This window comes from Ailuropoda melanoleuca, chromosome 4 (assembly GCF_002007445.2).
Source record: "Ailuropoda melanoleuca isolate Jingjing chromosome 4, ASM200744v2, whole genome shotgun sequence".
Lineage (NCBI taxonomy): Eukaryota > Metazoa > Chordata > Mammalia > Carnivora > Ursidae > Ailuropoda > Ailuropoda melanoleuca.
Window position 1 is genome coordinate 114,168,002 of NC_048221.1, and position 26,249 is coordinate 114,194,250.

The window sequence follows — 26,249 nt, forward strand, 5'->3', positions numbered from 1 at the left end:
TATTCCACATATGAGTGAAACCGTATAATTGTCTTTCTCTGATGGTCCCAAACTTACCTTAAACTTCTGAAAGGTTGCCTCTCTTCCTAGAATTTTAGAATTTCTTGAACAAGCCTGTGCTCTATCTAACCTGTGTCATTTTAGATGAAGGGCTACTCAGTCTTTTGGCCTCCACTCCTACACCAGGACTGCCATCTCTCCGTCCAGTCTAGGGGATCTTCTCTGGCTAGTCCTTAGTTCCCTTATGTCCTTTTGAAGATGTGCTTGCCAAAGCTGCACACAGGATTCCTCATGAGGAAATGCCCTAGATTTACATAAAGGTATGATAATCATCGCTGGTCTTCAATAACTTTCATTGATGTCCAATGTTGTTAGGATCTTTGTCCTCATTAGAGTACTAAGCTGCGTTCTCTATACCCTTAATAATTAACAGTGTCTTTGCAGAGTTACAGTTCTGGAATATTTAGAACACTTTTCAGTTCCTTTTAAACACGCCACTGCCAATTTTAAAATCAGTCTACAACTTGTTGTTCAGGAACACAAATGTTTAAAACCTTCCCGTTATTTAATCTATCATTTGTGGCTCTTCCCTATCTGAAAGATTCTTCATATAGTTATATCTCCAGTTCATACATAAAAATGCTAAGTAATTCCAATTCTAGCATGATGTCAAAGATCTGGTCAACCATTTACATTTCTTTATCTATGGAACACACTTTCTATGGAACACACTTTTATCCCTACCCTTTGTTTTCTCTCTTCTTCTTCCTCCTCCCTTCTCCCTTCTCCTCCCTTCTCCCAATTCCATGGTGATTTAGCAAAACACTCATTCATTTGTGAAATATTTCTTGGCATCTACTCTGTGCTAGGTACAAGAATAAGGTGTTAAGAATATAACAAAGAAAACACAGTGTCCCTGCCCTAAAGAGCTTCTGGCGACTCTCTACTTACTTGCCTATTTTACTCCTCAAAAACACTCGCAGAGCACAGGTTTTTTAAAAATTCATAAATCATTTGTCTTTCTTCTAAAAGAATATTACTTATGTTCTTGGTTTTAGAATTCAAGGGACTGCCATTGAGGATGGTGAGGATGAAACTGAATCACTTGTACTTTCTCAAAGCTTTTCAGCTCTGCACTGCCCAATTCAGTAAGCCACTAGTCCCATGGCTGTACTAGCTACATTTCAGGTGCTTAATGGCTAATGTGGCTAATGGCTACCGTATTGGCAGCCTAGATTTAGACCATTTCCATCATCACGGAAAGTTCTAGTTGTGAGCACTTCTTGGACAGTTCTTATAGAAAGGGTCACACCGTGGCCACATATATAAATAGGTTACAATTCTGGCAAACAATTACTGACTTTTTCCTTACTCACATATGGCACCTGGTGCTAGCAAGCCACTTACATTCTTTTTGTCAATGCAGTCTAAACTATCTTAAATACAGACCACTACTGAATATGGTTTTAATTACGATGTCAGCCAAGTAATCATTTCTTTTTTAAATCTTACTAGTGGCAGAATATATAACTGGAAATGCACAATGAAAGTCCCTAAATAATAGCAATAATGAAATAATCAATTCAACATGGGAAACATCATCAAGAAACTTACCCCCCTTCACTTTCTGCTTCCTCTGAACTATTACTTGTTCCAGAACTTTGAACTGTGGCAAGCCTTCTTTTTCTAGCTCTGTGCTGAGGACTTATCTTATGAAGTGTTATCTTCCCTCCAAGTTCACCTTGTATATATTCCTCCAGCTTCGGAATGGTTTCTTTAAGAACTCTGATTTCCTCTTTGAGTTCTTCCATATTTGTCAGTAATTCATTTAACTTCTCCAATATCTGAAGCTGCCTTCCTTGAAAGATTGCTGCTGTTCCTTGGCCATTATACATTTCATCTTGAAAAGTCACGGAATCAAGCTTGTTACCCAGAGAAAGAAATTTAGGTAAATTCAATGTTGTCCTTGATTTACAAATCTTGTGGTACCACAAAAGAAGCAGGCTGATTCCAGTAGTTCCCACCATGATGCCAAGTATCAGTTCTTTGTTTGTGGAATGAGGCATTTCTTGGGTTTTATTTCTAAAACTGAAAGCATAAATGTAAATGAATGTTGTTTCTGTCTTTGCCCAAGGCAAAAATATTAAAGCTTTCTCAATCAACAAAAGTCTACATCGTAGACACACACGCACACACAAACACACACACAATAAATCATAAACTAAAATATAAGTATACTATATTTACCTCTAAAATGTATGTGGCCCAATAGAAATATTTACTTTAAGGATATCACTGAAGTCCAGTGTAAAGTTTCAATTTTAATTCAGAATTTGTATTCTACACGGCTGATCTGAAATTTACTCTTTATCATATTTTTAAAGAGTATGATAAATAGTGGTAAAAGCATCATTATATATTTCTGGGGGAAAAAAAGCTATTTAAGAATTCAAATTGTGGGGGCGCCTGGGTGGCACAGCGGTTAAGCATCTGCCTTCGGCTCAGGGCGTGATACCAGCATTATAGGATTGAGCCCCATATCAGGCTCCTCTGCTACGAGCCTGCTTCTTCCTCTTCCACTCCCCCTGCTTGTGTTCCCTCTCTCATTGGCTGTCTCTATCTCTGTCGAATAAATAAATAAATAAATCTTTAAAAAAAAAAAAAGAATTCAAATTGTGGGACTCCTGGTTGGCACGGTTGTTAAGCGTCTGCCTTTGGCTCAGGATGTGAACCTGGCATTCCGGGTTCGAGCCCCACATCAGGCTCCTCTGCTGGAAGCCTGCTTCTTTCTCTCCCACTCCCCCTGCTTGTGTTCTTTCTTGCTGGCTGTCTGTCTCTGTCAAATAAATAAATAAAATCTTAAAAAAAAAAGAATTCAAATTGTGCTTAACTGTGTTTGAAACTTTTATCTGTATAAAATTCGTATGATGATTTCTGAGTCTTATCCTATCTTTAAGGAAGTCCAAGGAGCTTTTTCTTAGCACCCAGTTCACATGTATACTTAGAATAATAAACATTTTAAAAGCCCAAGGATTTGGAAAATAATATATATCAGAGAGCTCTGGCAAGTTTGGAACCCACCTCATCTCTGTTTTATTCAGCATGCAGAGCAAAAATGCTAACACATGCAGGCTTCATCTCCTTTCTCCTTTTGACCCAGAATGCCTCTGCTACTTACATTTCTATTTCTGTCTGAAGTCTTAACGTTTTTATTTTCTTTCCAATTTTCCTCTTTTTTAAAGTAGCAAAAATCTCTTTTCTTGACTCTTTTCTTCATCTGAACTTTCACTGTTTTACATTCAAGGCTCAAGCATTAACCTGCCTAGTTCCACATAAACTCAGCTACTTTGACTAAATGCACCATAATTGTTCTTTTCCCATCTTCACTAGTTTTATTGCTTATCTCTGTTCTGAAAATCAGAAGACCATTAATGGAAAACAATAATATAATATGATATGATGTAATATAATAATAATATATAACCAAATAAATATATAATATTAAATACATAAAAATAAAAATAAATATATAAAATATGATATAATATAAATATAATATTTATAATAATATAAAGACCCTTTCCTTCCCAGACTTTAAAATGGCAATAAGTATATTAATGCTATGATAAACTTCTGTTTAGAATAAAATGTAGACTGTAGTCTGTAGACAGACTTTGAAGCTCCCAAAATTATTTTCCCATCAATATGTGCTACTTTGTAAACAACTTTATTAAATTTTGTTAGCCATTTGAGAGAAATGTTACAAATAATGATAAACTGTCCATTACAGGAATCTGAATTCACAAAATTTTCATTTGTTTTTCTTGACACTTTCTCAAGGAGCAGACTATTACAGCACTGCCACCTATGATCCCCAAGAAAAAGGAAACACATGAGGTAAGTCCTATGATCTCCCTGGGTTTTTAATTGGAGGCATTTTTGGACTGTGGCACAGGAAGGGGAAAACCAAACAAAGCCTGGTAGTCTACTGAGTTGAACAAAGAACAGAGTTCAGAGAAACTGAAGGACCTAGAATTTGTGTGGCACAGTACTAAAGATGAGGAAAGTATGTACAGAAAGAGCTCTAGAAATATACATATACATAGGAGTCTCCTTAAATCTTTAACTGAATACCAGGCTGAACATGCAGAGAGTCAAACCCCACCAGGCCAGGCAAACGAACATTTTCCAGGAAGCTATAAACTTAACTTCCTAAAGATTACACAAATTCCCACCAGCGAGAGTGGACAGTGTTTACCAAATATCTGAGGGTTTCAATAGAGATCTCAGAAAGGTGATGCCTTGGAAATGAGGCCTAATTAACCCTAGAATTAAGATCTATTTAGACTTGCTCTGAAACAGATTAAAAACGCGCTTCCAAAGAATCAAACTAATTCACCCAAATAATTTAAGTGCCTTCAAGAGAAAGTCCAAAACTCTTTGAAAAGTTCAGAATGCAACGACATAAAATCACAATGTGATCATCCAATCGAAAATTACTAGATACCCAAAGAAGCAGGAAAATGACAGAGATGATGTAATTAGCAGACAGGATGCTAAAACAACTATTACAAATATGTTTGCTATTTAATATAAATATTAAAAATGTGTTAAAGAAACACATAAACATGATGAGGAGAGAAATAGAAGGTATTAAGCAGAACCAAAGAGAACTTCTGGAGATGAAAAATAAAATATCTGAAATAAAATATTGAATGAGATTAACAGAAGAAAAAACATTGTGGAGAAAAAAAATCAGCAAACCTGAAGAAAAAGCAACAGAAACCATCTACTACAGACTAAATGTGTCCTCTCTAAATTCATATGTTGAGGGGCGCCTGGGTGGCACAGCGGCTAAGCGTCTGCCTTCGGCTCAGGGCGTGATCCCGGAGTTATGGGATCGAGCCCCACATCAGGCTCCTCTGCTATGACCCTGCTTCTTCCTCTCCCACTCCCCCTGCTTGTGTTCCCTCTCTCGCTGGCTGTTTCTATCTCTGTCAAATAAATAAATAAATAAAATCTTTAAAGAAAAATAAAAATTAAAAAAAAATAAATTTGTATGTTGAAATCTTAATTCCCAAGATAATAGTCTTAGAAGGTGGGGCCTTCAGGAGGCAGAGCCTTCATAAATGAGATTAGGGCACTCATAAAAGAGAACCCATAGATATCCCTGTCCCTTTCCACCCTGTAAAGTTATAAGGAGAAGGTGCTGTCTATGAACCAGTGGGCCATCATAAGACAATGAATCTGCCAGTGCCCTGTTCTTGGATTTCCCAGCTTTAGAACTGTGAGAAATAAATTTCTGTTGTTTTGTAATAAATGTTCTGTTGCCACCCGGTCTATGGTATATACAAAATGAAACACAGAAATTAAAATTTTTTTTTTAATTTAAAATTTAAAAAAAAATTTAAAAAATTAAAAAATATTTGTATACACAAACATATTAAGACTAAGAAACAAAAAAAATCAAGCACAGCCTATGGCAATATCAAGCAGTCTAAAACATATACAGTTCAAGTTACAGGTAAGAAAAAGGGGTACAAGAAATATTTGAAGGGAAAAGAGCCAAAAAATTTCCAAATTAGACAAACACACTGCAAACCAGTGATAAAGAAGAAATCTTAAAAGTAGTCAGTGGGAAAAAATGACATATTGTGTACAGAGAAAAAAGGATAAGACTACAGTAGACATTGTCTCAGAGACATCATCTTAGAAACTATTCAGGCAAAGAAACAGGAGTGACATCTTTAAAGTACTGGAAGAAACTGTCAACTTACATTTCTATACCCAGTGAAATATTTTCCAAAAATGAAGGTAAAACAAAGACTTTTTAAAGTGGTTTTTTTTTTTTTAGATTTTATTTATTTATTTTCCGGGGGGGGGGCACATGCAGGGGGAGAAGCAGGCAGAAGGAGAAGCAGACTCCCTGCTGAGCAAGGAGCCCAACACAGGACTCGATCCTAGGACTCTGGGATCATGACCTGAGCTGAAGGCAGACGCTTAACCAACTGAGCCACCCTGGTGTTCCAAACAAAGACTCTTTTAGACAAAGAAAAGTTGAGAGAATTCATTGCCACCAGACATGGACTACAAGAAACGCTAACAGAGGTTTTTCAGGCAGAAGGAAAATGATAACAGAAACCTGAATCTACACGGAAGACGAATTACGTCAGTAGTGGCAAATATGAGGGTAAATATGAAAGTCATTTTTCTCACTTTAAGATTTCTTTATAGGGGCGCCTGGGTAGCGCAGTCGTTAAGTGTCTGCCTTCAGCTCAGGGCGTGATCTCGGCGTTCCAGGATCGAGTCCCACATCAGGCTCCTCTGCTGGGAGCCTGCTTCCTCCTCTCCCACTCCCCTGCTTGTGTTCCCTCTCTCTCTGGCTGTCTCTCTCTGTCACATAAATGAATAAAATCTTTAAAAAAAAAAAGATTTCTTTATAAAATATTTGCTTATTATAGCAAAAATGGTATTAACCAATTATGGGTTTATAACATACGTAGAGGTAAAAAAATGAGGGCAACAATAGACCAAAGTATGGAGGGGACAAAATAGGGTATAGTGTTGTAAGGGTCTTGGATTATAATGCAGTACTAGAAGCCAAAGATGTACAAAGGTGTAAATCCAAGGGCAAACACTAAACAAACAACCATAACACTTGTAAAAAACTCAATAAAGGTATAAATAATAAGCCAAGAGTGGAGATAAAAATATAATACTAAAGATATTCAATTAATCCAAAAGAAGTCAGAAAGGGAGAAAAAAGAACAAAAGGGCAAACAGAAAGCAGGTAAGGAGAGAAGAAATGATGTCATGACTATATTGGAAAATGGTGCCAGAAAGATGGAGAAATAATAGCATTTCTATTTGGGCATGGACAAGATCCAATTTTTTTAAAAAAAGGAAAGTACAATGATGAAGTAAAAGATCAGAGAATCACTGCAGCAGTAAACTTGAGAAGGCAGAGGGATGGTTGGTCTGCAGTACACAGGCACAGACGTTGACCTTTGATGGAAACACAAACCGTTCATTCATAGCAATGAAAGAAAAGGCAGATTATGTGAACAGATTCAGGAAGGTGGGTAGATGTGACAGTGGGAGCTTAGGAAAGTTCTCTGTGGTTGCTTCATTGTTCTAAGTGAACTAGGAAACAAAATACAGAGCTGAGGGTGAGAATGGGGGAAGGCACACTGGAAAGATGCGAATTCTGAATTCAGTTGTATACCTAAAATGTGCCTTCCTATGGTCTATATGCTATGATCCCACATACCTAAGCAAGGCATTGTTTCTTATACTCTAAATGAGGAACTAAATGTGGTGCTTCAAATGATGCCCCACGGGAGAGTAAGATTATTTCCAAGAAGTCTGCCTAAGAGAACATCTTTTCAGATTCCTTTAGTAATAGATGATATGCATTGAACACAGAGAGTATCCTATTCGGATGCTCCATTTCATTACAGGTCTCAGTGTGAAAGAGAAAGACTAATGATTTTAAAATAATAACTTTCCAGAAATTACCTCAGATGTTGGTGAATATTATACCCAAGAGAATTAAGAATCCCTTCTTCTAAAACCAAAGATTCTAGTAGAATGGTCGTGTGCTTAATCTGGCCTGCCTGACCTCAGGGAAGTTTACCTGGAATTAATTTTTTTAAGCACAAAGCATTTTTACCTAATTGGTAGAATGGAACTGTAAATCTAACAACTTGTCCTCTCCTATCCCATCCAGGAGACATGCCAGCAGTAGACTGGGATCAATTCAGCTGAAGTTGTGGGTGATTATTATTAGCTGTACACTTATTTCCACACACACAAAAATATATCACCAAACTAAATTATTTTGAAATATTATTGCAAAAAGGCAACAGAGAATAAGAAAAGTCACTACGTGCCCATGACTTCCATTTGCCTTACATCTAATAACCATGCATCAAACTTGATCTTCTTGGCTTTTTGTCAATAAAAAGATTAATGCAGAATGTTCACATGCTGATCCAGAGGTCTATTAAAAGAAATCTTTCTATTCTGATTGCTTTCTTGGCTCATTCCTGATGGGCCTTCCTTGAACGTTACATGAAAAAAATGTAGCCTTGTTGGAAATTATTTTTGTTTAATCAAGTAAATAAATAGAATTCAAAATCTACCTAGGAAGGCAATCTGATCCCTGAGACTGTCCCAGGTTTAAATACATGGCCAGGAGCATGAATTTTTGTTTGGCCTTTTCTTTAGGAATTATACCAATTCCACATTATCTCTTGGAGGCAGGTCCAGATAAGCAAACTGAGGCATACAACTGTCAAGTCATTTACCCAGGGGCCATCCAAGTAGGCCAGGAAAACCATTACCCTGATAACTCCTGGATGTACTGCGGCATGATGAAGATTCAGAAAGCATCCATAAGGATATAAAGGAGGATGCTGACTGGGCAGAGACGTTCGCAACTGAAATAGGATTTCAGAACTGTAAAAATCAACTGGGGAAAAAACTAGAATCAATCAGTAAAGTAGGTATTGCTTTTAAATAACCACAGTTAGAGACTGATAGCACAAGCTATGTTTGAGTTGTATTATCAGTATAAAATAAACCTGCTTCTGAGCCACCAATGTGAAAAATGCCACTCATTAAAAATAGTAATTAGCAAGGGCACCTGGGTGGGGCAGTTGGTTAAGTTCGACTCCTGGTTTCTGCTCAGGTCAGGAGCTCAGACTGGTGAGGTCGAGCCCCTCCTCCGACTCACCTTGGAGTCTGCTTAAGACTCTCTCCCTCTCCCTTTCCCTCTGCCCCTGCCCCCTGCATTCACACTCTCTCTCTATAAAAATAATCTTAAAAAAAAAAAAGTAACTAGCAAAGTAATAAATCAGAACACTTGCCTACCAGCAGTATAATTTCAAAGGTTATATTACATTATTTATGTAACTTTTATATGTTTAGTTATCAAATTAGTATACACTACCCTTTAGTATAAACACACAGTAATTAAAAAATGTATTGACTAGAAAATCAAATGCTAAGTATTATTCCCGTTACAAGTTTTGATTTGTAAGGTGCTAGTAATGATAGAAAACGAGACATTGTTTTAATAAAAAATATTGGCATCTAAAATTAATGGGTAATACATAATTCAATTATTTGCAGATGAGAACCAAGAATCCTACTGAAGTAATAATCACCAAACTATTATTGGCTGAAGAAATTTCTACATTAAAATTAATTTTTAGAAATGGAAATTGTGCTTACAATGCTTTCAGCAGTATCTGGCCTATATATTTATTTAATTCATCAGCAGAATCTTAGGGGAAGTACATAAAATATGTAACTATGGTACTTGGAAGATGTATGAAAAATTTTGCAAGAAGGGTAAAGGAACACCATGGGTTACACTCAGGCCTGAGGTTTGTTTCCCAAAGGATTATCTCTGAGACCTTGAATTGGCAATCAGATTCCTCACAGCGACCTGGATAACCTAATACCTTCTAATGAATTCTGATACTCCGATTTCATCAGGTTCTCACTATTTTTCCTACTTAATAATTTCTTTTAAAGTCAGGGCTCTCTGATATTTGGCTTATTTGCAAATGTTTGTGGCACTGAAAATTTGGCCTTCCTTTCGTATAAAATAGGAAGAGAATCAGGGCAAAACATGACAAAAATGTCTGAGGGAGGCTGAAAGATAAGACCCGGGAGCGGAGGCCACTGAGGCGACCGTGTCTCCGGCGGCAACTCCTCCGGTTTTCGGGGACCGGCCGGGCCGAGGCAGCACCCCGCCAGCTCCCCACGCACCCACGACGGGCGGCCCGCGTGGAAACACCGGCGAGCTCCAGGACCGACGCTTCCAGACGCCGGCTCGACAGGGCTGCTTCGGGGGTGGGGGGAAGCCACCGCCAGCCGGCTCCGCCACCGGGAGGACAGCGCCGCGTCGGCCGGCTGAAGGATGCCCGGCGGGGAGCGGGGAGCGGGGACCCCCGCGAAACCCGGAAGTGCCGCGGCGGCCGCCGGAAGTGCCGCCTCAGCCCTCCGCACCCCGGGCGCGTCGGGCCTCCGCCCGCCGAGCCGCCCACTGGCCACCTCCGCACGCACCTGAGTTCGTCGTGCGGGCCTCTCTGCCGTTCGAGACTGGGGACCGGGGACCTGCGGCCGGGCGGACGGGAGCGGAGCGGCGGGCGGACAGCCTCCCGAAGCCCGCGGGTCCCCACGTCCGACCCCGCGGCCCGCCGCGTCCTGACCCAGATAGCGGAGGCGCCGGGGGAGGAGCCCACGGCCGCTCGCCCTATGGCTCCCGCCTCTTCCCGCGGGGGGTTCGACTTACCCGGGCGGGCGCCCAGCGCACCTTTTCCAGAAGGAGAATGCGCTCCGCCGGCGCCTCGGCCCCCACCGCACATTGTTGCCGGGATGCCGCCTCCCCCTCCAAGCCCATCTCCCCGGGGCCCCCGGCCCTGGCTCCGGGCCACTCGCGGCGGGCCCATCGCGTTCGTCCCAACACTGCAGCTCCCAAACCCGCCTGTCCCTGGCTCTTTCCCGCGCCCAAACTCACCCCTCCCCCAGCATACCCTTCATTGTTGCCCCCCCCCCCCACCACCAGGGCACAACCTTGCAGTTTGATCCGCATTACAGGGTAGCGCAGACGTCTTGCACTAATTAGTAACCGTGTCCGAAACCACGTTTTCTTAACTTTAACTCACGTTCCATTTTAATAACTAAAATCCCCAACCTCTTCATACCCCAACCTCTTCAACCTTTCCAGCATTCTGAGTTGCCTTTAGCTGAAAACCACAGGCTTCTCAGATACCTGACATAAGAGATTTTACCCCGCTTTACTTTCTGCGGTTTGTACGATGAAAACAAACTCTGCCAAACAAAAACAGCACACTCCTTTTCTGTATTGGCAACACTTCGGGCTTTAAATTTAGGCTTGCAGAGACCTTAGTGTTGATTACTAAATTCCTCACCAATGTACTGAATGGAATTAAAAACGAATCACTCCTATTTATATAAAAAAAAATCCTGCTCTGTGAAAAATTAAAAGGCTTATTTTATAATCTATACAATGCTATTTACTGATGGGAATTCTATAGGATCCTTGAGGCTATAAGGTGTTTTCTGAGTTTTAAGCAAGCTGCATTAAATAATTAAGTAAGCCTACCCATAGCCACAGTCATTTTATTAAAACAAAGTTATATTTTGGAAGACAGCAAGCTAATACTTCTAAGAGTTGAAACTAGCTAGAATAGCACTCCGTTCCAAAAACCACTTTCATTCTCATTTTATGGTTTGCAAGGATATTACAATATAATGCTAATATTTGCTTTGTTTAACCAGAATACTGTGTTACGTAAACCTGTTATTCAGGGTGATAATAGGGTTTTTTTTTTTTTTAAATAGAATTTAGATACAAAAGAAACTATACTGTCTCTACCGTAATACTTAAAAGAGGCTTAAAGCATCTTGCAATTTTAGCTTTTCCCAAAGCAGCCCACTGCTGTGTCCTCAGTGCACAGCACAGAAGAGGTCCTCAAGAAAAATATGGAGTGTGAACTGAGAACAAGGCCTTACCAACTCTCTGCTCCAAGAGGAAGACGGCAGCTGGCACTGACTTGTTATTCAAGTTTAGGAAGGAGGGTGAAATAGCTGGACTCCTGTATGCCTACGTAGTGCCTGCTCCCTGGCCTACCGCCAGTATCTTTGATTCCGTTCATTGCTCAGGGAAAATTATCTGAGAGGTAGAAACTGAGATAGCGGTAGCCATTGATCTTTGGTAAAGTTCAAACTAAACAGCACAGAGAGGAAATATCCTTGCCGGGCACAGTTGTAGGGATAACCTAAAAAAGAAGAAATGACTCCCCCACCCTTACCCGAGTGTAGCGTCAAAGGAACTACTAAAGGGGGGTGTGGGAAACAACCATTAGGAGTTTCAGAGTTTCTGTTTGCCATGGACAAAGGTCTATGTTCCCTCAAAGTTCATATTATCAAACCCTAATCCCCTAAGTGATTCGATTTGGAGGCGGGGCCTTTGGCAGCTAATTTGGTTACAAGGTCGGAGCCCTGTGAATAGGATTACTGCCCTTACAAGAAGAATAAGAGGCCACAGCTCTCTTTCTCTGCCACGTGAGGGTACAGTGAGAAGCCAGCTGTCAGCGCCCTGGAAAAGGACACTTACCAGAACCCAACCACACTGGTACCATGACCTTGGATTTCTAGCCTCCGGGGCTGTGAGAAATAAGTGTCCTTGAAGCCACCCGGCCTGTGGTAATTTGCTAAAGCAGCTGGAGCTGATGAAGACACTTTCCTCCATCACAACTAGCACAGTGCTACCATTATCTGGCCCTTCACAGTTTTTCCTCACCTGCTTTTCCAGCTTTTCCTTACCAGGCATCATGCCATACTTCAGCTATAGCCAAACTGCCTTATTATCTTTCCATCAGCCACAGATTTTCCAGTCTCTGTGTCCTTTTCAGGCTGCTCTCTGTGCCTAGAATACACTACTACTGTTCACTGCTTGTCAAAAACCAATTCTTCCAGTTTAATCGGCTTCCCTTGAGAAGCTACTCTGTACATTTTTCTCCTCCCCAAACGATGTATCCATCCATGGCCCCATCAAAACTCTTGTGGAAGGATAAGGATTTAAACAAACCCCAAACGCGTCCCTGCTGCCTCGCACACACCTCTCTCTTGTGCACTGTATTATTACGGCCTGGTCAGTGCCTGTGGGGTCCTTGAGACTGGGACCCTTTTCAAGGCAAGAGTGTATCTGTCTAGGTATCCCCAGTGCCTGGCACAGTGCACATAGCCAACGTTAAACAAATATTTTGAAAAAACAGTTTTGAAGGTAATATGGATAGTCAAGAGAAAAGCATTAAGAAATTTGTAGTCGTTCCTGTAGTAAAGTGCATGTTATGGGTTTATCAGGGTTTTTTTTTTTATTTTTTTCTTTTCTTTTCTTTCTTTCTTTCTTTCTTTCTTTCTTTCTTTCTTTCTTTCTTTCTTTCTTTTTTGTTTCTTGGGTTTTTTCTAAGAGGCTTTATTTCTAGAAAGCAATGGAATGACCAAGTTGGTTTTAGCCCTGTAACAGTTATCAATCTACTCTATAGTTAACTATTCTTATATTTCCTTGTGTAATTATTTCCAAATCTTTTTATCACCTATCAACTTACTCAGAAAGCAGACCATTAAGGGCGACGAAACTGTTTAGTTAGAAGGCAATCAAGAGTTTTGCCTCCATTTCCTTGAGAGGATAAACTCTTTTTTTGTTCTAGAAATTTGACCTGGATTTTACTTTAAGACTCAGGAATTGGTGATGGTCAGATATTGCCATTTACATTCCAATACATTGTATTTTTGCTCTCCGAAGGTTCTAATGTACAACCTGAACTTCTGTGAAGAAGGCATGAGTAAGTTTCTTAACTGTTTTCACAAGACTAAGTAGTTAGTGTAATAAACTATTAATCACTTAAATCCAATAAAATAGTTGATCCAATATTCCTGCGCTGAATAAAATTTAAATGGAATTTTAGAAAAACACGTAGGAAAGAAAAATTAGTAACAATATTTATGTAATACTACTTAGCAATCCAATGTTGAAACCATTTATTAAAAATACAATGACCGCACTGAAATATGGAATTCTTGTTAGAAACTTCCTGTTTGGCTAGAAAAATTAAGTTTTCGTTCAATGAAGAAACAGTCATTTTCAGAAATGCATATACTGTGTCCGATTGATACCAACCTTGCTCAATGATGATCAGCAGTTGTTCCAGGACACTTGAGGATAGGAATGAAATTTCCTCAGAAATTGCAAAGGGCTTTCTAAGTCACATTCTTACACTGGTTTCCTGTAGTCAGCCTGTTCCAAGCACAGCCTTGGATTCACTCAAAAATGGAACCCAAGAGATTCAGAGTAAAGAGGAATCTTGCCCCTCCCTTCTGCATTTTTTCTTCATCTTGAGAGAAAATGTTCAGGGACATTCTTGACGATTTGTGTGTCAGCTTCACAAGCCAAGGTCAGTTTCCTTGTGGCAGGTTCAAAACAAAGTCAAATGTTCATCAGTTAGGCAAAATAGTGTTTGTACAAAGTAGTTAAAATAACTGGATAGTTACACTTACACATAAGCAGAACAAAAGATTTCATTCTGATCTTGGGTGGTAAGTCAATTTTGGACAAGGTTCAGCTGGGGAAAATGTAGGTTAGCAGTTTCCCAGACCCACTGTCCTCTGACTATATAAAGACAAGTTATTTTTGCCTTAGGAACAGATTTCTTTCACAAAATTGTTCAGTAGAGACAGCCTCTTGTATGCAAATAAATCTATAGGAAGAATCCACTCTTGTGCCCCAATAGAGACACATTAATTCACCAACCATTGTTAGAACTTTTTCCATTTTATAAAGATTATACTCTCACCATTACAATTAAGACACACAGAAAAGTGAACCTAGAAAAAGAAGAAAATTGAAATTCACCACTGTAATGATTTTAGAGGAAAGCTTGCCTCCTCAAGCAAGTGACTAACCCATAGGTATTAGGGTCCAAAATAATTATAGTTTGTTTGGAACTTGGGACAGATCTTACGAAAATCACACTATAAACTGTGGTTTGTTTTCTAAGTAACCCCATAAAATCCTTCATAATCTATATGAAAACAAACTATATGGTTTCAGCCGAATTCTCACTCAGAACTGCTGATATTAGGATATCACCCATCTGTAGCTATGGCCTTAGCTGTTTCCACTAAGGGAGAAAAAAAAAGTGGACTTGTCCCTGCCAGTTGCAACAGCTAATAGCTGTCCAATGAAAAGAGAGACCCCATCTTCTAGCTATGGCATCTGCCTACCAACTAAAACAAACAAACAAACAAACAAACAAACAAACATCTTCCTACCTCCAACCACAGCCTCTGCTGAGTATTCTAGCAAGGAAAGAACTATCCCTTCAGCCACAGGGCTCTTTGATTTCTCAACTGAGGCAAAACAACTGTTCTATGCTCCTTAAAAAAATAAAATAAAAAGACAATTCCAACAGTAATATTCTCTCTCCCTCTGTAATGGAAACCTCGCATTTCTCAAACAGAAGGAACTTTTCTTCTAGACGTATGACTGGCTAGTCACTCATGGTATAAGAAATATAACTCAAGGGGTGTCTGTAATGAATAAATGAAGGACTGTTAAACTAATTTTAATCATGTAGATATTCACATAGAAAAATGCAATACAACTTTACAGAGTGACAATAATTCCAAAAAAAAAAAATTAATTGTGAGAATCCAACTTTCGCCATAAAGGCACTTCTATTCTTTTCTTTTGCTAAGTATTTGCGATTTTGAAGACACGACCAAAAGTAAGGTGTATTATTTTCTCCCCTTTTTAAGGTGTAAAAACTGCAAAGATCTTTCAACAACATGTTCTATTGTCATTGTGGCTTAGCTTAGGGCTTCAAAGGCATCAAATAGCTAAAGGAAAAAAGGAAATTTCAGTTGATCCAAATATTTTTAAATACTTTACTACCATCAATTATCCTTCCTACAAAAACTTCTTTCTTTTTTTTTTTTTTTAAGATTTTATTTATTTATTTGACAGAGATAGAGACAGCCAGCGAGAGAGGGAACACAAGCAGGGGGAGTGGGAGAGGAAGAAGCAGGCTTCCAGCGGAGGAGCCTGAGGTGGGGCTCGATCCCAGAACGCCAGGATCATGCGAAGGCAGACGCCACCCAGGCGCCCCCCTACAAAAGCTTCTTAACCCTGCCTCCCCTCTGGGAGGGTTTCTCCCTTATCTCACACCGGGCATGACCAGAAACTAAGAGAAAACTTCCCATTCACAGACTTCGCTTCCTGCTTCCCCAACCATTTATCAGCCCAGGGCAGAAACCACTAAAACTGCTCTCATGAAGGGGACAAAGGTCTCCTGATTTCCCAAATTATTACCTTTGAAGCTCTTTGGAACAGGGTTTTCCAACTTCAGTCCTGCTGACTTTGGGCACTAGACAATTATTTGTAGAATGCTGTTAGATCTGTAAGTCAACAGGTCCCATCATGGAACCTCAGCCCTTAATTAACAGTGAGTAGCCCAGTCAAACACACATACATTTTCCTAAAGAATTAAATACTCCGTGGGCAGGCTTGTTAAGCAATGCCCAAATATCAAAAGAATGTGAGGTGAGTTCCTCATTTCTAAGTTTAGATAATTTTTCTTAAAAGCGTGGGCCATATCTTACTGACTTTCTATCCTTGATACTTGACATTCACTAATATGTATTGAATGAATAAATAGATGCACGGGTAAATTAAAATGCCTTGGCATCTGAATTCTTTACTTTTCAACCTGAAGTTTTGACAAGTTTGCACATATGTAACCAGCCTACGTGATTGTTTAAAAAAAATTTTTTTTTAATTGATTAATGCCAGGTAAGGTAGGTTACAGAAGAGAAAGGCCTATTTGGTCATGGGATATGGAATTGGAGGGAAGCTGAGAAAAGAGAACTCAAGTTTCCAAAATTAAATGGACTTTTTTGACCTCACCTCAGAGACCTAAATTTTCCCTCAAGCTAACTCTGTTTATCAAACTACTTTTCTCATCAGAATTATACTATCCAGTGTTTGTAATTCTTTCTAAATATATATATACTTCAACAAGGTTTACTGTCACTGGTTTCTGCTTTGCAAAGCCCACTAAATCTAGGTAGCATTTGTAATGAAAATGGTAAACTGAAGATTTTTATGTGCATATATATCAACTGGACTGCTTGCTTATTTTATGGGTTCTCTGACTACCAAGTCTTCAGATTCTTAGCTCTGAGATGGGGCCCAGGAATTTGCATTTCAAAATATTACTCTGACTTGATGTCGCACGGACCACACTTTGAGAACCATTGCTTGTTGCAGGAGGGATGGTGATCTGCTGAATTTCTAAAGTAAAAATGAGGACAGGCAGCCTTATACTGGAGGAACCACTGTTAAATCTGGTCTTTAGTAATTTTTGGTGTTTTATGCAAAAAGAAGCTCGAAGACCATGTTGAAAGAAAGCAAATGAAATTCAGATTTGGGAAATCGAGTATTTCATTAGAGGTTTTTCTAGCAATTTCTCCTGTGAGTGAGAGAGAGAGAAAGAGAGAGCGAGCACAAAGATGAGAAAGGGTAAGAAAGGCCCACACTTGTTCCCGCTCTCAAGATTCCAACTCAAAGGGAATATGCCTCTTGGTACTTTTTGTTTATCCTGTACCCTATGGCTTAAGGCACTTATTAGACTCGCTTTTTGAGATCATCGATTAGATCATTAAAGGGACTTTGAGAGTTGTAGAAGGAAGAAGAAAACAAAGAATGAAAATCTAGGTGGAGACGGGGTCACAAAAAATAGTACAGAAGCTCTCCACTCTGTGCTCATGTATGTTTACAATAGCCACATATTCAAGATAATAAGGAAGTCACTTATTTGGTCTGTCATGGTACCATGCAAGAGCTGTCTAAAAGCACTGCAAACAGAGTGCCAGAGAAACCTCTATCAGGAACAAATCCAGAATGCGAGGCAAAGCACTGAGGGGGTGGTACTGAGCTGGGAGCTGGGCTTGTGGACCCTCAGAGAGAATGAAGCATTTACCTCTGGAGAATGGGATGGAGGGGAAAGGGAAGAGGACTCTAACACTAAAACCAGAGAATCACAGCAGGAAAATCAGAACACAGACTAAAATATATTTACTTTATTTTCACAGCTGGTGGAAATTAGTTCTCTTTCCTATGACTTTCAACGTATTACTTGGCTGCAAGTAATAGCCAACTTGACGTGTCTTAAACACTTAAGGTTTTTCTTATCTCACATCTCAAAAAGTCTGGAGGTCTGATTGATTCAGCATCTCAACAGTATCATTAGGAGCCAGACACTTTCTATATTTCCAGGTTGCAACCCACAGCAGATTGACTTTCATCCTATCCTCATGGTTGCAAGATGGCTGCCACAGCTCCAGGAATCATGCCCTCTCACAACTGCTTCTAAAGGCAGGAAAGAAGAAGGAGGCTATCCTCCTGCATCTTTCTTTTTATGATTAAGGAAAATTTCCCTGGATATTCCTTATGTCTCCATGGCCATAACTGCTCATACCCATGCCATTGCCGAAAGGGAGCTGTTTTAGAAAAACAAGTAACTGTCATTTGCACCTCTGCTGTAGGAGGTGGACTCTGTCAAACAGCCGGAATAGGAAGGGTATTGTGCAAAGAAACTTCTGGGTAAGCAAACAAAATTGCTTCATGAACAGATCTGGTGTCTCCCTTTACATATTTCAATACAAGTGAGTCAGATTTCTAAACCTGGCATTGTATTAGAACAGCTCAGGCCCAGATATTTCCTATCCCCTAAGAGTAATGCTAGCCAATTAACTGACTTTAGGGAACAGGGCATCTGATCATGAGCTAGCTCTCCTGCTATTGTGATTTCACACTTGAAGGAGCAAAGTCTGTATGAAAAAGGAGAATGTGTTCCAACATACTATGTTGCCAGCAACATAATTAACAGAGGTCTAAAAATATAGGAGGTCAAGAAGGAGCTTTGTTTTGTATAAATCATATTTGTATTCATACAAAACCAGCGTTTACTGTTTTTCCTTTGTACACATATAAACAAATTTCAAGTTGGACATGAAACATTTGAGGAGGTGCTCCATGTCTAATGGCACCTTAAAAAAAGAAACAAAGATGCTGGCTTTTACCTTCACAAACAGTGTGGGAGTTAGGGAGTTAGTGCAGCCTTATGCAAATCTACTATGACATTCTTTAGTAAAACAAAATATTGCTAATAGAGCAGATAAGACTTTCAGTGGTAAGATTCAAAAATGCAGAAATGTCACTTGCTCTCTTAATCTGTGCTTGAACTTGGTGGAGGCTCTTTTCATCCTGGCTAGCGATGCACTGGCAGAGATCAAAATCACCCATTCAAGGTAATTCAGCTACCTCTAGGTTTTAAATCCGGGAATCTTCCACTCTGATGCACCTTCTCTCATTCTCCCTGAGGGTGAGCTAAGCTCTTGGGGAGGTTCCTGTGTCATCCTGGCACCTCGCGAGTGTGACCATGCTCCATTCCCATTCGCTTCTCGTGCCAGGGAGCTTGTTTCTGCCCCACCCCACCCCCCCAAGCCCTATCTCCACCCCATCCTTGGGTTCAGGCTCTGCCTTCAGCTGCTCGTGTCCCTGGTCTTTGGTTTCAAGGTCTGGCATTTTGTTTGTTTTGGGTCCCAACCATAAGCTTTTTCTGCTCTCTGGCCCTCCCAGCACTCTGCTCCCCAGCTCTCCACTCTATCCCTAGGGCTTTTAGAAACTCTTGCCCACTCTCCTACCTGGGTGGGGTAGCAGAACTTTCTGAGACAAACCAGCCTATTCATAAAAATAATGGTGACCCAATAAAGCAGAGTTATCTAAAGAGAGACTTCCTGACCACGAGATTTTCCAAATCCCGACTTTCCCCTAACACAGTTGCGTGCCAGTTGTGATTATCATAGAGGGAAAATAAGAAACCAGCCTTGCTTCCAACAGCACGAGCACTGCTCTGGGAAAGCAGGAAGAATTCGATCCTCTCTTCTTGGATAAGGGAACAAAGTCAGAGATAAGATAATGTTGCCTTTGGGGAAAAAAATGTTTGCTTTCAGTGGTTTTCCTCCTGGGAGCCCGACTGGTCTGCGGGGATTCTGTACTCCGCTGAGTCAGTGCGGGTTTTGTGCCAGCCAGCTTGTGCCTATAAAGCAGTCAGCTACTGACGCGAATCCCGAGTACCCCACGTCCAATCAGCGCCGCCGGGGCCTCAGTGGCGTGGGGCCGTGTACTGCGACTGAAGTTCTTGTGTTTTAAAAACCAAAGCATGAGAAGAAAAAGCTGATGGATATAGTTTCACAATTTCTAAGTGTTGTTTCATGCAGGTTAAAGGAAGAGGGTTGAACAGTGACCGTCTATGTTAAAGACACAGCATGCTGAAGGTTAAAATTCAAGTTAGAAGTTTCGCACGATGTAGAGCTAGGAGGACTTTTTCTGGGGGTGGCAGGGGCAAGGGTCATTTATAGTCTTGGGCTGGCTTGATGGAATAAATAAAGGTGGGAGGGAGAGCCGAGTGGCTGTTCTGCCTCTGACATCGATTTACTTTGTGGCTTGAAGCAAGTCCCCTTAAAGGATCTCCGTCATCGATGAGTCAAGGACCTAGCCCTGAAGTTGTGTGGAGGACCAAAGAGGACAGACCCGTCCGTCCGAGTGCCTGGAGCTTCTCCGCAGGGCGGTGCTACAGAAAGAGCAGGGGTGACTACCTTGTGCCTTGGTGGGCCTGATGGTTACCCATGAGAGCTGGAAGAGGCTCTCTGAGAGCATCCAGCCCACCCCCCTCATCTGACGGATGGGGAGCCCAGAGAGGGGAAAATAACTTAGCAAGGTCACATAGCCGGTAAGTGCGGAGCTGGACCCGTGACTCAGACCTCACCGTGGCCATGAGGGTTCTGGTGACCTCCGTGTCTCATGATGAATAAAGAGCTTATTTTGTGGTTAGAAGCAAGGCAAGTGTGCTCACGGTGTTCTCAACAACACGACAGGCTCTGTGTCCTAGAGAACAGGGGGATGGCTTAAGGAAACGTCGCCAGTGAGCCAGGCGGGGGCTGCTTCGGGTGTGCGTTCTGGTCAATTCTGTCATCTCTAGCAATGGGCCATCTCGCAGGCATGGGGCTGCCACCTTCAAGGAGGGGCAGGCCAAGGAGTGCTCCATGCTCTTCCCCCAGAGACTTGACCGGCCGTGAGGGCAGGAGGAAGAAAACACTGAGCAAGCAAGGCAAGGTGGAGGGCGGGAGCAGAGGTGGGCTGGCCGTGCTGACCTGGGCACAGAGGGCTTCACAGCTGAGTGTTCTCAAGCACATCACAAATGCTTTGCTTCTTTGTTTGTTTTGTTTTGTCCCCCAGGGGTGCTCTGAAGAGTTGCTTTGAGGGAGTCAACAGTTAGAAGCGTGTAACGATGTGACACTGGTTAGGAAGCACAGTGTTCTCTGGACCCAGGAGCCTACGTCCCCAGACTCTGAGGGACAACAGCTGGATGTGGGGAAAACTGTATCCGGTGAAAGTGTTGGTGAGAAGAAGGCGGGAAGGGGAGGGAGCAAGCCAGCAGGAGAGCAGACAGAAAGGGGGCTGCCTCTCCTGATGGAGCAGGGTTGGGGCCTACCTGACAGACAGGAGGGGCGGGTGATCTCTGGGCTGAGGGTGTGAATCCAGCTGCTGGGTCAGGGCCCTGCTGGGGTTCGGAGGAAATAAGCAGGATGGAGTCACACTGGACCCTTTTCCAGGCTGTTCCAAGCGGAGCCTTTAGGCAACGAGGCTTCCAAGGGCTCCAAACGACTCTGCCCCTAAGATACAGCCCTTTGAGTCCTAATAGGCCTGGACTTCGTAATAAATAATAACAAGTGTATTTCTTTAGTATTTCCATGAGTATAAAATGTGATAAACATTTTTTCATGCTCTCATTCGATAATCACAACAAATATTGAGTTAAATATTATTATCTTCATTATACAGGGGAGGAAATTGAGATTTAAAGAATGCAAGTTGGTACAGCCACTCTGGAAAACAGCGTGGAGTTCCCTTAAAAAGTTAAAAATTGAGCTACCCTACGATCCAGCCATTGCACTACTGGGTATCTACCCCAAAGATACAGATGTAGTGAAGAGAAGGGCCATATGCACCCCAATGTTCATAGCAGCATTGTCCACAATAGCTAAGTCGTGGAAGGAGCCGAGATGCCCTTCAACAGATGACTGGATTAAGAAGTTGTGGTCCATATATACAATGGAATATTACTCAGCTATCAGAAAGAACGAATTCTCAGCATTTGCTGCAACATGGATGGCACTGGAGGAGATAATGCTAAGTGAAATAAGTCAAGCAGAGAAAGACAATTATCATATGATTTCTCTCATCTATGGAACATAAGAACTAGGATGATCGGTAGGGGAAGAAAGGGATAAAGAAAGGGGGGGTAATCAGAAGGGGGAATGAAACATGAGAGACTATGGACTATGAGAAACAAACTGGGGGCCTCAGAGGGGAGGGGGGTGGGGGAATGGGATAGACCGGTGATGGGTAGTAAGGAGGGCATGTATTGCATGGTGCACTGGGTGTTATACGCAACTAATGAATCATCGAACTTTACATAAAAAACTAGGGATGTACTGTATGGTGACTAACATAATATAATAAAAAAAATATTATTAGAAAAAAAATAAAGATGTTAAAACAATGTCCCAAGACTACCAAGCATATAAGCAGGCAGAGATTCCAATCCAATTCCTATTCTAAATTCATTTTTAATTATTACATTATACCACCTTCTATTAGGCAGGTTATTGACTCCTGTGGGAGCCAATATATGGGGGCGAAGTGAGAACTTACTTGCTCAAGAGGGGTCAATGACCATGGACAGCAACCTCAGGGTTCTAACGGGGTCTCATCTGGGGACAGAGATGGGCGAAGTGAGCAGGGACTCTACACACTTGGATTATGCCCCCGGGGTCTGATCCAGACTGTTCCTTTGAGTGACACCAATTTTTATTTGTTTATTTATTTATTTTTTTAGTGCAAAATGGTGGTTTATTAAAGCACAGAAACAGGACCCATGGGCAGAAGGAGCTGCTGCCCTGGGATTATGAGTGACATTAATTCTAGGATTTTTTCCGAATGAACCTGCCCATTCTAAGCTTTGTGTCAGGAATCAGAAATTCTGACTGATTGAGGAAGAGAAAGAGGAAAAGGATGATGGAAGATGGGGATGGAGAAGCAGTGGACACAGAACATTCTGCCTCAGGGCTGCATTTCTCTGTGGCTTTTTTTTTTTTAAAGATTTTATTTATTTATTTGACAGAGACAGAGACAGCCAGCGAGAGGGGGAACACAAGCAGGGGGAGTGGGAGAGGAAGAAGCAGGCTCACAGCAGAGGAGCCTGATGTGGGACTGGATCCCACAACGCCAGGATCACGCCCTGAGCCGAAGGCAGACACTTAACTGCTGTGCCACCCAGGCGCCCCTCTCTGTGGCCTGTGAGACTTACCCCATTAATAGCGCTGGCCTTGCAGAAGCCAAAGGGCAGGATGGAATTGTGCAGGAGAGCCTGGGATTAGGGAGGATCTACTTATACCAGATGTTTGTTCAGGAGGAAAAGGAGGACGCTAATTTGGGCAGGTGTGTGCAGATGGTGATTCCAGGTGGGGAGGCAGCATACAGAGTCCCGGCATGCCCGTGGGCAGGAGGACCAAGCTGCAAGACTGTCTGGAGCAGGTAGGAGGGGTCTTTGGGTCCAGGAGATCATGTCTGTCAGGAGGAGCATGGATTAAGTTATAGGCAAGTAAGCCAGCCTAGAGCACTTAGGACTTCAGAGAGAAATACTAGACAAGCTAGTGGGTGCTGGCATCTAGTTCAGTTGTACAAGTCCTCAGAGCTGCCACCAAGCCTGGACAGACCACTGATGGGGAGACAGAGTCTGCACCATTTAAACCTTCTTAGCTGGTTGACTCTGCTCAGTTTGGACGGGAAGACTGGCCACGAGAGGGCAGTAGAGAGACGCTCCTGAGGCTGAGGATGGTGGGGGACTGGGCGCTCCGAAACCTGGGAAAGTGACACAGATCCCTCCGCTTCACCTTGGACATTCTGATTCAGAAGCGGCGGGGGCGGGGCGGGGGGCGGCTGGCCGACCGTAGTTTTAACCCACGGTCCGCCTGACTCTGATGAGACAACTGCACAGCTGGCCTACTGAAGTATTGTGAATCTTCGATTATCTTCAGCGACCTTAACCCAGGACGACAAATACGATTGTTTGGAGAATAATACCTGTTAAAATGTTTTATTGGGAAAACAGATCACGCAAAAATGACTATCTAAAACATACGCTCATTTCAAAAAAGAATAAGGGGAAGAGCTGTGCCAACACCTGTTAGGTTGAAAAGTAGAATGTCGCCAGCCCCTTAGAAGCCTTGTGTGCTGGTCTCGCCTCCCAGCCCCTCCCTCCCTCCAGAAGGGACCATGATCCTGAGGTTTGTAGGAAACACCCCCTTCCTTCTCTTTAGAGCTTAACACCTCTGGGTTTCTGGTATTTTTTTTTTTTATTCCCTAAATAATATATTTAACTTGGGCTGATTTTGAATTTTTTTTTTTAAGATTTTTTTTATTTATTTGACAGAGATAGAGACAGCCAGTGAGAGAGGGAACACAAGCAGGGGGAGTGGGAGAGGAAGAAGCAGGCTCATAGCGGAGGAGCCTGATGTGGGGCTCGATCCCATAACGCTGGGATCACGCCCTGAGCCGAAGGCAGACGCTTAACCGCTGTGCCACCCAGGCGCCCCTGATTTTGAATTTTTAATAAAAGGAATTTTTTTTCAGTTAACGGTAGGCTTTTGAGACAAATCCATAGGGACACATGGGTTTGTAGTTCATTACTGTGTAGGGACACGCCCACCTGGATTCATCTCCTCTTTCTCTCTTGTCTTTGTTCAAGTAAACTCTACCCATAGCATGGGGCTCAAACTCACAACCCCCAGATCAAGAGTCACATGCTCTATGGACTGAGCCAGCCAGGTGTCCCCATCTCCTCTCTCATGGCCACTTACAGAGCTTCTAGGTTTCTCTCTCTACATTTCTGTGAGTATTCCTGTACCTGGAGAATTGTGCAAGAGTTTTTCTAGGGCACATATTCAGAAGAAGAATTGCTGGGTTTTAGCATGCATAATAAGCACTAACCATAAAAAAAAAAAGACTGATAAATCTTTAGAGATAGTGAAAAGGCAAGCCACATCCTGGGAGAAGATGTTTGCAATACAGAATACTGATAAAGGGCTAATATGCAGAGTATATAAAGAATCATGAATCAGTAAGAAAAGGGGAGACAACCTGGTACAAAGACGGGCAAAAGTCACATGCGCTCCAGAAACAAGGAGATCCAGAAGGCCGCTGAAAATACTGAAAGATGCCCAACCTCATCAGTTATTAGAGAAATGCAAAGCCGCAAGGAGAGATCAGCACATAGCTTATGAATTGTTCAAAATGAATCAGTCCATAGTGAGTGTTGTTGAGGTTGTGGGGCAATAGAAAAATCCACTCATTGCAGAGTAAATGGTAGAATCACTTGGAGAAACACCAACATTATTGAACAAGCCCTCTAAAGGCTCTGGTCTTACAGGGCAGGTAGGAGAATGCAACGGAATCCAAAAAGCCTGTCCAGTGCTGAAGTGGGGCCATGAAGGGGAACTCGTAGAGGGAATCTCTAGGAAGCTCTTGCCTCAGAGTTGCTATGGCCTCGTGGGTTCACAGCTAAGCACCTGATGGGAGGCCCAGGGCTGCCATGGCTCAGCAGGGCCCGTCGTCTGGAAGAGCTAGACATGTAGCACAGGAGAGAGAGGCCAACCGGGATGGACCCTCCAGGGCACCATATCACAAAGACTGTCAGAGAGAAATGGCTCTTACTTCACTTACTTTCACTTCCCGAATCTTGTCCAAGTTTGTCTTTTGGCCAACTCTAACCAGGACATACAGGAAAGGGGATTCTGGGAGATGTGGTTTCCACTGTATTCATTTCTTACTACTGCTATAACAGATCACCAGAAATTCAGTGGCTAAAAATGCAAACTTAGTAGCTTACAATTCTTGAGGTCAGAAATCCCAAATATGTTCCACTTGGTTAAAATCAAGGTATTGGCGGTGCCCCACTCCCTCTGTTGACTCTGAGGGAGAGTTCACTTCCTTACCTTTACCAGCCTCCAGAGGCACCTGCATTCTTGGCTTGTGGTCCCTTCCCCCATCTTCAAAATATGTCGCTCCAACCTCTGTTTTGGTCATGATATCTCCTTTCTGACTGTGATCCTCCTGCTTTCCTCCTATAAGGACCCTTGTGGTTATATTGTGCCCACCTGGATAGCTTGGGATAACCTCCCCATCTCAAGATCCTTAACTTAATTACTTTTACTAAGTCCCTCGTGCCATGTAAGGAAACATTCACAGGTTCCAGGGACTAGAACACGGGCGTATTTGAGGGGTTGTGATCCAGACCACCACGGCAGCACAGCCCAGCCGCCATCTTACCGACTGGAGCCTTGTTTACTGGATGATTTTCAATTTCCTCACCTAGGTTCTTCTCCTAACATGGCTCTCTTCTTTCAGGGATGAGTTAGGCTGGTCATTTATAGATCCTCAGGCTCATAGACCTTTCCAGTCTTTCCCTCCTCTCTCAAGTCTTGCTGCTATCTCAGGTTTTGGCACACACAGCCATATCCTGAAG

General features: G+C 42.1%; 1 protein-coding gene across 2 annotated transcripts in view; it reads right to left on the reverse strand.

Moving 5' to 3' along the window:
- The window catches only part of RMDN2 (regulator of microtubule dynamics 2), a 68,022-nt gene extending 57,728 nt beyond the window's left edge, over positions 1 to 10,294 (reverse strand). The window contains exons 1-2 of one of the 2 annotated variants that reach the window (XM_034659652.1): positions 10,078 to 10,263; positions 1,615 to 2,082 (exon numbers count right to left, since the gene is read on the reverse strand). In XM_034659652.1, coding sequence (XP_034515543.1) covers positions 1,615 to 2,066 — 452 coding nt within the window. In that variant the 5' untranslated portion in view covers positions 2,067 to 2,082; positions 10,078 to 10,263. Of the gene's footprint in view, positions 1 to 1,614; positions 2,083 to 10,077 lie in introns of both variants that reach the window. The other variant, XM_034659651.1, reaches the window with a different exon arrangement.
- Between the last annotated feature and the right edge of the window lie 15,955 nt (positions 10,295 to 26,249).